Raw genomic sequence first — 14,455 nt, forward strand, 5'->3', positions numbered from 1 at the left:
TGGGACTGGGAAAGGAAGGAGTGGGCAAGGCAGGGTAAGCAGGGTTGGGATGGGCTAGTTTGAGTAGTTTCAGTGGGCTCTGGGGTGCAAGGTCTGTCCCTGCTTGCTTGACACCTGGTCCTGCAGTGAGTACATGGGGAATAGTGGACCAGAGTAAGAAGCTATCTCTAGCTTGGTGGTGGCACGTGCAGGCTCTGGACTGGTTAGTTGGTATATATAAAACGTACACTTGCAGGTGAGTCCTTTACTACCTCTAGGAAGTAGCTGACCCTGGGAGGAGCAAGGCCCCAAATATCAAAATAAAAGAAACATCTGGACATTACACCCTACCACTGTGAGAAGTGGCTAAGTGGCCTGACCAGGCAGTGGCACCGGGGACAGAGAATTGGCCTAGGACACTGAGGACCCAGGTTCGAAACCCTGAGGTCGCCGGCTTGAGCACAGGCTCATCCAGCTTGAGTGTGGGATTATAGACATGACCCCAAGGTTGCTGGCGTGAGCCCAAAGGTCGCTGGCTTGAAGCCAAAGATTACTGGCTTGAGGCAAAGGTCCCTGGCTTGAGCAAGGGGTCACTGGCTTGGCTGGAGCCCCCCAGTAAACACACATATGAGAAAGCAATCAATGAACAACTAAGGTGCCGCAACAAAGAGTTGATGCTTCTCATCTCCCTCCCTTCCTGTCTATCTCTGTCTCTGCTAGCTCTTTCTCTCTGCCTCTCTTGCTAAAAAAGTGTGGGGGGGGACTAAGTGCTGTTGTTACACTTGCTCTAGCCTTACCCTCTGGAAAGACACCACTATTTCAATTGACTACTTAACACCATCCCCAGTCCCCAATTATAAGCTCATTGAAAATGGGCCTTTGTCTTTTTCACTGTTGAGCACGGCAACAAGGTCCACAGAGATCACCCTGACAGGCTTCCAGGTCGAGCCCTTGTCTGAGACACTAGGTGACATCACCTGTAGGACTGAGACTCCTGGACCACTTACAGCTTGGGAACACGTGCCACATCTCCCCAGAAGTCTTACTCATTACACAGCACCCTCTTGCCCTTTTCCATTTCTGGGGGACCCACTTTACATTGTTTAGCCTCCTTTCTTGGGGTCCAGAAAGCTAGGCGAGAGGCCAAACGTTCGGTTTTCAGGTTCCTGATCCATTTTTCCAAAACTAAGAAAGAAAATAAGCTAACAAAGGCAAAATCCCATAAAAACCAATTCTTTTTCATTCATTTATTTTGCTGCAAAAGATAAGACCATTCGAGAACTAAACGTTAAGGGGACGTAGGACATTTCCTGATAGGACTTCTGTGTGAAACTGTCAACCAGTCAGTTTAATCCAAATTTGGAGCAGCAGTGGAAAAGGATTCAAGGTGGCCCACAGCTGGAAAGAGGTTTCGTCATGCACTCTCTCAAATGCAGAGGATATATAAAAGGAGGTAGGAGGAAATTGGGATTTGGGGCTCAATATTTTTTCAATAAATGCAAAAGCAAACAAAACCCCAATTTAATTAAAAATTTCCCCATATTTTTGCCTCCCCTGGAATTTTTATGTGGCTGCCCACCAGCTACCATGTAGTTACTTAAATAAGAGAGAGAAAGAAAAGAGAGGTATTTTTAATTTTAAAGGATAAGAAGAAGCGAGAGAAAATTCCGTGTTTCTTTCTCCATATCTTGAGTCCTAACCTTGGTGGCCCGTGTGTTTCTTTAGCAGGTTTTTCTTAAGAGACAACTAACAACAGCATATTGGTTTCTTTAAGTCCCAACTTCATGATGTAGCACACTGACATAAACGGAGCAGGCCCACGCAGCCACCTTATCGGAAGCACACCATCCCGAAGCCAGTGCCACTCTCTGCAGCTCTGCAGCACAACAGACTCATTTCATCTCCTTAGTAATCCGAGCATAAATGCCTTAAAATGTGTAATCGCCTGATCCAATTCCATGAGTCTTAGGCCGTGTCAATTCTCTCTGCTAAACACATATCATGCAGGGGGGAAATGCGACAGAATGAACCTCAGAGCTATACAGCACGTCTTAACTCAATAGTTATTTGTCCCACATGGAGACCTCTGCTCCTCACGTACGCAATCCCTGTCCAGCTTCGGCCTTGCACTCTCAACAGCCTGCTGTGCTGTGTGCTCCATGGCCATGCCATAGATGCCGCATGTTCAGGATGTCCAAGCCCAAACACGTCTTTTCCCACCATTTGCTGTTCAGTCTGTATCATGCCATCCATCTGTCTAGTAACCCAGGTGGAACCCTGGACATCCCTTACTTTTCATCCCTGCTCCTCATCAATTCCCAGGACCTGCTTATCTTCTCAATGTTCTCTGCTCAATCTCTGCTGCCACTGCTCCAGCTGTGACCCTTACATCTCTAACCTTCTGACCAGCATGTCAGCTGATTATAGTCAGACCGAGCCCTATACTATCGCCTTCCCTCTGAAATTCTGATAGCTCTTGGTGGGGAAAGCAGGGGCTGGGGGGGTAGGGGGATGCATAACGTTCTCCTGCCATACTCTATAGCTTTACATTGTTGTCCCAAGTCCGGACGTCACCCTTCAGGGTTCTGCGATCCCGGGAGCTCCCCTACACACGGCTTCCTGAGCCTTCGCATCAGCCCGTCACCAGCAGCCTTAGAACATGTCTAACAGGTCAAGTAGAATAACACATGCAACTTGTTTTCCAGTGGTTACCATTAAAATAAAATAGAAAAAAAATAACATTCTTGGGGGGATCTAGAGGAAAATGCAAAGAAAAGAATTAATCAAAGAGGACAATTCAGGTGGAATACTGATTTCCCTGCTTCAACATCAATGATAAAGCATACCAGGGAGAGGAGTCCTTCCGGACCAGACTGTGCCAGTAGCCTTGTTGGTGGTTTTAGAAAATATTCCCAGCTTGGGACTCAGCTGTTAGTCACCAATTGTCTCTGAGTTGAACCCCACTGATTAAAAGACTCAGGTGTCTGACAAAGGATAAACGACTGCACCTTTCAGAGCAAATGTTGGAGCAAGGTACTGAGCCTTCCTGAGAAGGCGTGGTACAGGACTGCCAGAGGAAATAAAAAACAAATGTAGAGAAAATTTCCAGCACAGAAATTCCAGATGTCTGTGGATGGTATGGAGCATGGAAAGCCTATCAAATACCTTGAATATCAGCCCATGGTTGAGTGGCTTTTGCAATAAAGGGTATATAATACCATTGTTCTACCCAGTGGTCCAGAAAGCCAAACACGTGACACAGATCAGTTTCAAGGGCTAAAAGCGGTGTGGCTGGAGTCAACTGACCAGACTTGGAACAGCAGCACTGTAACCCAAGAAAGTGTCAACCGCGATGACGCACGGCCTAGAGCCCCGAGAGTAGGGGCAAAGATCCGAAGTCATCAGTCTGCCAGGAGCAGGCTGGGCACGTCATGGAACGCGGTCTCCTTCACCGCAAGGCGACCAGGTCGACTTCTGGCAGGACTCCCAAGTCTGGCACCAAATGGTAGCTCTACATCAGAAACATAATCCTTTACTTTGCATCCTGTCTAGAATGGTGGGTGTGCCATCATGTCTGGGGCAGGGATGGATCCAGGCGACAGTGACAGATCCTGTGGTGGTACCAGCTCAATCAGCTGCTTTATTCTAGTTGTCTCTTCAGAGAATGACCCAGAGAGCTCTGTCAGCAGCCATGTTTCCACTGTTTTCAAGGGTGTCTTTAGTCCACCAATCTGCAGTTTTCCATGTGACAGGCAAAACCATAGGTAATTAGCAGCAAAGAGACAGTAGAAATTTAACAAGGCTCAGCAAGGAGGTTATTGGCTGGAGCTGTGAGAATGGCTCTGAGTTCTGACAACTGAACAACAGGACAACCGCATGCATTTTCAGTTGTGTATCTGGCACTGAGACGCAGTGGCCCCAGCGGCCCATGGACCGCCACCGGGTTTCGATTTAGCCAATCCATCAGTGAGAGGTGGCAGGCCTTCAGAGGAATCTCCGAACTGCAACCTAAACGTATTTTTAAACCCCCTAAATGCAATCTTTATTAATCAAAGACACCACCGAGCCTGTACCTTTTTTCAGGCAGTGGAATTTTCCCCCAATAGCTGCCACTTTTTCATGTGAATCCAAGATACCACTGGGCTAAGCCAGCTGCACTCTTAAATACACCACATCCATCTGACAAGTGAGTCGTACTGGGCCCTTCTCACCTTGGCTGTCCTGAGTCTGATCCACTCCACAGTGGAGTTTTCAGGCCGGATGACTCAGGTGCTCAGTTTTGGAAAGAGCCAATCAGTTTGCTAATAGTCGTTTTTTCAGAGGGGGGAGGGGCAAGTAGGGTGAAGACAGTATCTCTGTCTTTCAAGGGTGCTCACACATCCCCCACAGACCGTCTAGGATGGAGGAGTCAGTGCCTCCTTAGAAAGACAGAACAGTAAGACATCTATGTAGAACTGTCTCCCAACAAGTATAAACTGTAGAGAAAGTGAAAAAATGCAAAAAAAAAAAAAAAAGAAAGAAAGAAAGAAAGAAAAGGTTTTGCAGTTTATGCTGGAAGCTCTGACTTGTGGTGAGATCCTCCAGTCATCCATAGTTTATAATCAAATAAACAAAATTGTACAGATTTCTAAAGCTCATCAATACCAGTTCTGACCATCTAATATCCATTTTACAAACATATAACATGTTACATAAAATACTTGAGCAGTCCATTAAAACCTATAACTCAGCCTGACCTGCGGTAGCGAAGTGGATAAAGAGTTGACCTGGAATGCTGAGGTTGCCGGTTCAAAACCCTGGGCTTGCCTGGTCAAGGCACATATAGGAAGCAACTACTATGAGTTGATGTTTCCCACTTCTTTCTCTCTCTCTCTCTCTCCTATCTAAAAGTCAATAAATAAATAAAAATTTTAAAATAACCCTTCAACTCAAGTGCCATTTACATTTTCTATTTTAATTTTCTTTTCAGCCATTTTTTTTATTTAATTTGACTAACTTCCCACTTAAGCCCCGCTAATCTTCACTGCTGGATGTTAGACAAAATAGAGTTCTTCCAATAAGCCCTCCGGAGAGACTCAGGAAAGCTTGATTAAAGGAGAGATTTTTAAAGTCAGAGAGGTCAAAGCAGATTCCTTTTTAGGCAATTCAGTTTGGCATCACTGCAATATGATTATCTTAGTAAGAACATTCAAATTCTAGAACAAAAATATACTAAATGCATCCCTATAACTCAAGAATAGGGCTAGCAGACACACAAAGTGAAGCTGGCTTATCTTAACATTCATCTAGTAAGCCCCATTTTGTCCCATGACCCAGGCTTCTTAAGAGACTGCCATGACAATTTAGCCTCCAGCCCCCTAAGAGCCTGTCTACAACGGCTTATGAAGGAAGGGATAAGAGCCAAATTCCAGGTTGGCCTCAGTTATGTCTAAATGTCAATTTGCTTATCCCACACAGTGAAACATGTGAACATCCTGAGGCAGGCCTCTCTTAAGGGAATAGGGTCAGGTTCCCTAGTAAGCTTTTTCACCCCAAAGGAAAGACAGGAATGTGCTGCCTCTATGATTCTATGGCTAGATAGAATCACAGATCTGTTTATCATTCCATTACAATTCTTTACACTCTAGACCTTATGTTCTCAAACCACGCTGTTTTAGAGAAGATCTCAATGTTTTAGTGAAGCACAAACATCATCAGTCTAGTGTTATTGTGTCCATATGTATCTTCTGGATTAAGGCACTTTTTTTGTTGTTTGTTTGGATTACAAACCACATTACTTGATAAATATCTGAGAATAATGGGAGTGGGTGAGTTGGAAATGAAAGTAGACTTTCGCTTATACTATGAATACAATCCTTCTAAGAAAAAAAGATAATTATAAGTGTTTAGTTTTCTAAATAACTTTGTAATGGAGCAAAACCATGCTCTTGTAAAAAGAGCCAAGGTCCTTAATTCTGGTATAATATTCCCTCTTGGTCAAACAGGAAAATCAACAATAAGGTCATCAATTTTCTCAGCCAACACCCATGTCCATTTCTACTCTTATGCGCCATTAATGAGTTTGTTTCTTTACGCCCTGCTTTGTCAACAAGGGATTTTTTTCCTTCTATCCAAACCATTAATGTCAGCTTAGTTCCATTGTTTTTTCAAAGGGGTCTTATTAAAATGGTGGTGAAGAAAGACATTTCCTTCCCAAAAACTGTCACCTTCAATTTTCAATACATAAACATTGTTTTATTCCATATCTCTTTGGAAAAGTAATATGCGATAATACTTCCAGCATAGGATGTCAGCAGTTTTTCTAACCCAAACGACTCAGGCCTTTAAGAGCTGGATTTGCTTATATTGGCATCTAGATAACACAACCTTAACATCTAATTTCCTGATGTTAAAAAACAGTCAAATCCCTGCTTCTTTAATTTAATTATAATAAGAGTATAAAACATATTACCTCAAAAGCTGTTTCTATGTCTGAAACTTTTAAGGCACATTTTTCATCCAATAATATAAACACATTCACGACAATGCATCTGGTATGTTAATGCAAACTCTACTTCCTGTACCAAACTTGAAATAAGGTTCTCCTAAGTTGTAATACCGTTCTGCCTTAACATGCAGGGAGTCTCAAGTTTTAAGTGAGTTTTCTCTGCAAGGATAGAGTGGTAACACTGACTTACCTCCCAGAGTTTAAACAGTTTGAAAATGTTTTATTGCTCAATCTTTGTATTTAAAGAATTACTCATAAGGAAGTTAGTGGTGAGCTGGCCCAAACGTGGGTCACTCAGGGCAGGAAGTGGCTGAGAAATTTGTATGTAGCAGATTTTAGACTTTAAAAATCTGCTGGCCACTCTGGCTAAACACACCAAAGACCACCTACTCCACTATTCCCTCCCAGCTATCACAGCAAAAAATCCCCACCAGGACGGGTAAGAAGGAGGCCACCTCTGATGAAACACAACCAAGGTAACCGACTGTATTTTATGGATATTTAATATATGCCAGAAAGAAAATGATAGATTCTGTCATATTATAAACATTAAATAGACCAGCCCACAGACCACCTAGGGCTCACTCACAGATTATACTGTAAATTCAGACTCCAAGAACTACCCAAAATTTCACTGAGTGATATTTCTAGTAAGTGCATGAAGAGCACACATGGACTAAAGCAATCCCGGAAACGGTCTGCTGTGCTTGATGCAGAAAGTCACATCCCGAAGCCAGAAAATACAGTCCGTTTTTAAAGACGAGAACTTGAGGCCTCTACTCTAAAATCAAAACTGGCAAGCACCAACTTTAAAAAGATTACCCAAAGTCACAATCTGAGCCTGGTAACATTTCAGGGATTGGAGACCCGGCTTCATGATAAACATAAAAATAAGCCTCACAATAATGAAGAATCAAAGATTAGAAAACCCCAATTAGTGGGAATAAGAGATAATTTAAAATGTTTTTAAACGGTGGGTAATTTTTAAGGAAAAGGGGACTAAAATGAATGTGGCAACGTTTCCAGAACCGCTTAGACTAATTTTTGTGACAACTGAAAAATGGTATAAGACTAAAATCTCTCCTTTCAAATATAGTCAGCTCAAACCCGCCTCCTACATAAACCTTAAAAATTTTTTAAACGAGATGGTCTATAACAGAAACACTGAAAACAAACCCTCCCTGAATACATTTAGATTTTCCCCAGTGTACCACAAATCACATCCAGAATCCCCAACAAAACATTCACGGGCACGTCTGCGACGTGCTGCGAATCAGGGCCGCGGCACAGGACCGGGGCACAGGACCCGGCGGAGAACTACGCGGCCCGCCCGCCCCGCTCTGCGTGGCAGCACCGCCCTTGGAGGCCTGAACCCATGCACGTTCAAGTTGTAAGTCAATAAAAGTCAGCAGTAACACTGAAACAGTAACAGTAACATCAACAAAAATAGGCTCTGGTTAGAGGGAGAAGACTCGTTTACGGCCGCCTGCTGAGGGACAGCTGACCACCGAGAGCAGGAAAGGCATCGGCATCCTGCAGTAAATGGGTGTAGTGGTTTTCAAACGAGATATTTTCATGGTGGACACAATGTGGACTCAGCAAAGTTTCTCCTTCAAGAAAAATATAGCTTCTATTTCAAAGAGCTCTGATTAGGCTTAATACCATTAGGAAACCATCAAGGATTTGTGCTGTTGTTACCGCTTTTAACTATCAGTTACTTTCTAAACCAAAAATTGTGGGTAGTTAACTTGACCGACAGTCAAGGTTTAGGAATGCAGGAGCAAATCCAAGGTACAGACCGGCCTCAGATGCGGGCAGGCCTCAATGAGGCTGGAAGCTTTTTAGGTTGTCAGGTCCTAGCCTTTCTCATCGTCACCATGATCGCTGTTATGACTTACCTGTCCAGCATTTATAAATAAAAATTGTTTCCTTCATCACACTCCCCCTGAAAAGCACCGAATACTACACAATTTTAGGAATCCCCAGTAAGCTTTATTAGTGGCAATGTACATCAGTTACAATCAAAAACCAAATTTAAACAAATCTACCTAACAAATAAATCCTCAACCATTATTAACTGCCTACAATATATTCGGTACACAGCTGTTTTAAAAAGTCAACAATATCAGTTCCCTTTGTAAATTAATTACCAAAAATATAACTGTTTTCAATTTCCGTGATACTTGAAAGTACAAATATAAATTAAATAAGGTTCAAAAGACCACATACAACAAAATAATCTATTTAAAAAAAGCTAATTTTAAAAGAATTATTCACTTACTTTGTAGTATTTATGTTGTTATAGAAAATTATTTAAAACAGTACATGTTTTCTGCATCATACATAGAAGTTCACATCCAGACGTCTCTTCTATCAAATCCTTATTCTTTCTCCATTGTCAAAATCTTAATTTTCACTCCTGGCTAGATTTTTCTTCCTTGGCAATTCTTTTTGTTATCCCACTGAAATATTTCTCACGGAAAGAATTATGACCTTGGTATGGCAGAGACTGATCACTTAGCAGATGTGAATACTGGTCCCGGTTCTGGTTGGTTGTAAAATACAGAAAAGAAAGATGTTTCAGTTAATTTCTTTAGTTAGCTCGCAACTAGAGCAGTCACTTACTTGAAGCAAAAGCTCACTCTCTGGTCCATATTCGCTTTTCTATTGCTTTTTATTCTCTGGACTAGAAATAGATCATTACTTTATATCTGTATCTTGTTTGTATACCCAAAGTGTTTTCATCGATCAATACCTCACCTCATTTGATCCACACAATCCTCTGTACAGAGAAGACAAACACTTGTCCTGAGAAAACAGAGGCCCAGGGAGGAAGGAGAGAAGCATCGAAGCGACACGAGCTGAGATGACCACGTGCATATTCTGATTCCTAGTTCAGCACAAACTGAAATCTTCTATCACTAGAAGAATTACCTAACAAGGAAGCTTCTACTCCAAAGGTATATAACAGCAAACCATTGCATTTGCATAATGTCACACAGATAAATCAAACTGTGTGGGGGGTACATCTATATTGTTAACAAAATAAATGATACCTCGCAACTTAAAGTCAAAACAGAAAATGAAGATACAAGCTAAACAAGTGATTTCTGCACTGCTAGCCCTCAGAGACAGATAAGGACTAGTGCTCAGACTAACACTTGGACGTTGCAATATCAGTCTGGATGAGCATGTCGTATTTTCCAGCTTAGAAGCCTGCAAGAAAAACCCTGAAACATCTCATTCAATTTCACTTGCCATCTCAAACCATGAAAAACATCTAATTAGAAACAAAATCTCATTTCCCGTGTACTTCTCTAAATTTATATTCAATTACATGTGGACTAATGTGATTTTGAGAATAGGTATGGAGACACAATTAGAAAATAAGAAGCCAAATTTTTGGCTTGGTTTCAGTGTCAAAACGGTATCTACAAACATATCTGGAATATAACAATACTAAAAATATCTTTATACTTTTTCTTATTCCTGCACAAGATACATATCTTTACCCTTTCCTCACATCCAACATTAATAAAAGCCCAGGGATAGCCGCAATAAGATTACATTGGCTGATTTGTTTATTAAAAAACTATTTGCCATAGAATTTTAAAAACAAATCACACAAAAACCAAATTATTAAACATGTCCAGATTTCCTGATTCAAAAAGAAAAGTAGCTACTTAAATTTTATAGCACTAGGTATATTACAGTACCAAAAAACATGCCAATGGTTCCTAACTTCAGTCTATATAATCCCCAAAAGATAAAGGATATATTTTATCTGGTCAACTTGTAGGTACATAATTAAAGAATATCAAAAGAAAAGCAGAATTTACTGGGTATTTATTATGAACCAAAAACTATGGTAAAAAGCCCTGGCTGGTTGGCTCAGCGGTAGAGTGTCGGCCTGGCGTGCGGTGGACCTGGGTTCGATTCCGGCCAGGGCACATAGGAGAAGCGCCCATTTGCTTCTCCACCCCCCCCCCCTTCCTCTCTGTCTTTCCCTTCGCCTCCCGCAGCCAAGGCTCCACTGGAGCAAAGATGGCCCAGGTGCACTGGGGATGGCTCCTTGGCCTCTGCCCCAGGCGCTAGAGTGGCTCTGGTCGCGGCAGAGTGACGCCCCGGAGGGGCAGAGCATCGCCCCTGGTGGGCATGCCGGGTGGATCCCGGTCGGGCGCATGCGGGAGTCTGTCTGACTGTCTCTCCCCATTTCCAGCTTCAGAAAAATACAAAAAAAAAAAAAAAAAAACTATAGTAAATGCTTTATATGCACTACCTCACACAAACAAACCAGCTCTCAGAGACTAGTACACTATTATCACTATGTACAGATGAGGGATTATTCCGTAAGAGCGCAGGCCCAATGTAACACCGCTGTTGAAGGACAGAGCTAGAACTCAGGTATATCTGACCCCAGGGACTGCACTGTTAACTACAAGATAATGAGGGTTTCTCCAAAAGAACTAACTTTCCCCCCAACTCAAGAAGGAGCAGTATCTCTGGGAATGAACAGGTGACGGGACTAAGGATTACCCAGAAAGGAACCAAGTGGATCAGAAGTACAATGAACTTAGTTCTAGTACCTAAGAAGACACATTTCAGTGACTCAGACTTTTCATACCAGGAGGAGATGTGTGTGTCCTAGGCATGCCTGAGGGATACCATGAGCCCTGGAGTACAGTCGACTTCAGAGGGGGATTCAATTCTGCTCCGAGTCTCAGGACTGTGCCTGGGACAACGGCAACAAAGAACAGGGTTCCTGCGTTCAGCCTCAGCTTCTGCATTTCAACTTTCATCAAGTGACCGGAGGGTCGCGCCATCCTCTACTTCTCCAGGTGTTCTAAAGTCTGTCCTTATGTCAAATAGGACCACAAGAAAATGTGTCTACTTCCTGAACTACACTGGCTTAACCCTGGAAGCAATGTCTCTACTTGGTTATCCTATATTTACAAGTCCAGTTTAAGTGGTGATATGTCTCCTGCTACTTCTCCTCACAGCTCGCTCCCTCATTCTCCACCTCTTCTTCAAGATCTGAAACCTGGGTCAAATCCTCATCCCTTTTCTTCCCATATTTAGTCTTCAACCCCAAGACTGCACCCTGAGTATCCAGTCCACTTCTCTTTGCCGCGTGTCCAGCTATGTAGTCTAAACCTCCCCATGTCTCCTTGCTTTTCCCCCACACAGCCAGCTGCCTTGTCTTCAGTGGCTCCCTCTCCAGTCTATTCTTCATACAGAGACCAAACTCAACTTATTAAATGTAAACCTAATATGCCAGCAGCATTTCTGGCTAAAATCCACACGGGTTTAAGCTTTCCCCAATTCTGAGGCTTCCCTTGATGTTTGGGGGGCAGTTCAGCCACACATCAGCTTGCTGAGTGTCCTCTCACTTTCATCTCCTGCACAGGAGGGATCAGCAATAAGGTCCTTCCCAGCTTTGCCCTCTGTCCTCTCCGGCCTGTGACTCCCCAAGGCCATACGAAATCACCTCTGATGGAAACGCACTGCGGACCGCTTCAAGGGCCGTCCCGGAGCTGCAGTGGTGAGGAGGACAAGATGGGACAGAGCGCGCGGCTCGAGGTGCAGGCTCAGAAGGCAGAGGCACGATGAGACAGCCCAGGCCAGGCTGCGACTGACTCGGACTCTGACGCATGCGCATGCGTGCCTCGCGGGCCAGAGCCAGCCCCCCCCCCCCCCCCCCCCCCCCCCCCCCCCCCCCCCCCCGTGCAGCTCACTGGAGGGTGCAGGAGACAAAAGCCGAAGCACAAGGGAAGACAGGCTTCACCTTGGACCAAATAAAGAACTTAACAAAACAGCTTATCTTTGACCGGAAGGATATAAATAGGAAAAACTTACACTAATTAATGACTGTCTAGAAAACATAGACCTCAAAGATTCCCTCAGAATAAAGTAAAAGCAGAATAAGCTCCTAACAGACCATGGGTTGATTTCTACCAGGATCCAGGAGCAGAGAAAAAATGCACTACTGGTAAAGTTGGAAAGACTATCAACCTCAGAAATGCAACCTCTGGGGAAAGAACCCTCTTTTCTGTACCTTCCAGAGAGCAGTGGAAATACATACACATGAGGTACGTATTTGTGTCCTCTGCCGAAATGCTTCTTCTTATAAGACTGATTGACCCGATTGTGAAACAAGACTTAACAAAAACTCCAGGAAGACCAAAAAGCCCAAATCCCTTGTGTACGCAGCCAGGGATCTGGCAAGAGCCATTCTAGTACCTAGCAGCGTAAGTCCCGCTTCGGGGTAAGCCCGACCCTCCAGGGACTGTGGCCAGCATTTTCACTGGGTGGCAAAGTCATGGGTCAGAAAATGTTCCACATGAAACATTCAGTACATCCATGGTCTAACATATTATCACATATATACCATATATAGCAATATCATATACCTATGAACAATACACATTTCAAATATACCCTGGTCCATATGAAATACACTATTTTCAACATTCAGAATTTGTTACCTCAATGCAGAAGAAAATGGCAAACTTTTTATTCTCTTTTCTTTCATCCTATCTTTAGTTTAGTATCCCAGGACTCACACTTGAGATGATGATATTCAACTCTACATATTTTTCACCACCTTTTCATGCCTCTTCTCTATTTGCATTCCCTGCCCATCTCAAGTGAGAATATCTACAGATTTCTTTTTCAACTCAGTATCTCGAAGGCCAAAGTGCTTACTTAAAGGACAAGAGTATCCTCAAGCAACACAACCCTTGACGTCCCTCATTAACTCAAGCTGGTCCTAGTCCCAGATTGGACTTCTGGTTTTCCTAACACTTCCAAATCTGTCTACCGGTGGTTGTGTGTGTCACAGACCTAGAGTTCTACCAATTGTTAAGCAAGTAAGCAAGAAATACCTCATGGGAAATAAAAACACATAAAGAATTAGGAAATGCCAAGAAAGAAAACGATGGCATTAAAAGATTACAGACCAGCTTTCCCAAATTTCATAACTACTGGTTAAATTTTGGAGCACATAGCAGTTAAAGAGATATGGATACAATATTAAGTTTGTTGATTACACTGTCTGTTGTTATTATCTTTTATAACCAGAAATTAAGAGTTTCGGTATGAAAGTCTGTGCTAGCTACAAACAGCTTTATAATGAAAATATACAACTTTCCGACCTGTCACTGAACCACATAAGACAAACAGCAACTGTCAGTATGACAAGAAATAGAAAAGTCCTCATTCAAGAAAGCAACTAATATATATTTACAAATATGTGTTTTATGTAAACCCATTATTAAATTTTCTGCATCTTTTTACAACAGATTATTATCTACATTTTACAGATAAGGAAAGGGAGACTGAAGAATTTTAAATAATCTTCCACAGGTCACGCAGCTAGTAAGTGGCACTAGCTCAAGCTTTTCCCATCACACATTTTCTCTTTTACTTTCTTTCTTCCTTCCTTTCTTTTTTCTTCACAGTAAAAATTACATCAAAACAATGGTTAAAGATTTAACCTCCCACATGGTAGATTAGTGAGTCGTTCAAAATGGACTTTGACATTTAGAGGACATTCCTCACTGAACAGCAACATTATGGTAGCACGTATTTCAGATCTAAACTTTTAGACAAAACCCCTTTAACCACTCTCCCACCCAGCCAATTTCCTGTCCTATCAGTACAGCTAATTCTAAACATAAACCACTCGAGGAATTTTAACACACTTGCCAAAGAAACCAAAGGAAGCCTTACAAATAGTAATGTACTTGTATGTGTACACTGCCCTCTGCTGGCGGAAGCAGATAAATCTTCTTTATAGTATTTCCTGATAAGGATAGGGTTGGTTTAAAACAGAGCTGACCAATACATCTGACAGTGAGAAGTGAGTGCTCTTTCCCTCGCTGTTTTGAGTCCTGACTACTGTAAACATCTAGAGTCACAGAGCACCAATATGATCAGGATGGCTATTCTTCTTTAGAAGGAATCAGCATTTATTCACACCATTTCATT

General features: G+C 42.6%; 1 protein-coding gene across 1 annotated transcript in view; it reads right to left on the bottom strand.

Annotated features, from left to right (window-relative positions):
* Positions 1-8,452: 8,452 nt before the first annotated feature.
* The window catches only part of TRMT11 (tRNA methyltransferase 11 homolog), a 54,960-nt gene continuing 48,957 nt past the window's right edge, over positions 8,453-14,455 (bottom strand). Inside the window, exon 13 of the mRNA XM_066371788.1 lies at positions 8,453-9,011. Coding sequence (XP_066227885.1) covers positions 8,880-9,011 — 132 coding nt within the window. The 3' untranslated portion in view covers positions 8,453-8,879. The remainder of the gene's footprint in view (positions 9,012-14,455) is intronic.

Source organism: Saccopteryx leptura, chromosome 3 (genome assembly GCF_036850995.1).
Source record: "Saccopteryx leptura isolate mSacLep1 chromosome 3, mSacLep1_pri_phased_curated, whole genome shotgun sequence".
Lineage (NCBI taxonomy): Eukaryota > Metazoa > Chordata > Mammalia > Chiroptera > Emballonuridae > Saccopteryx > Saccopteryx leptura.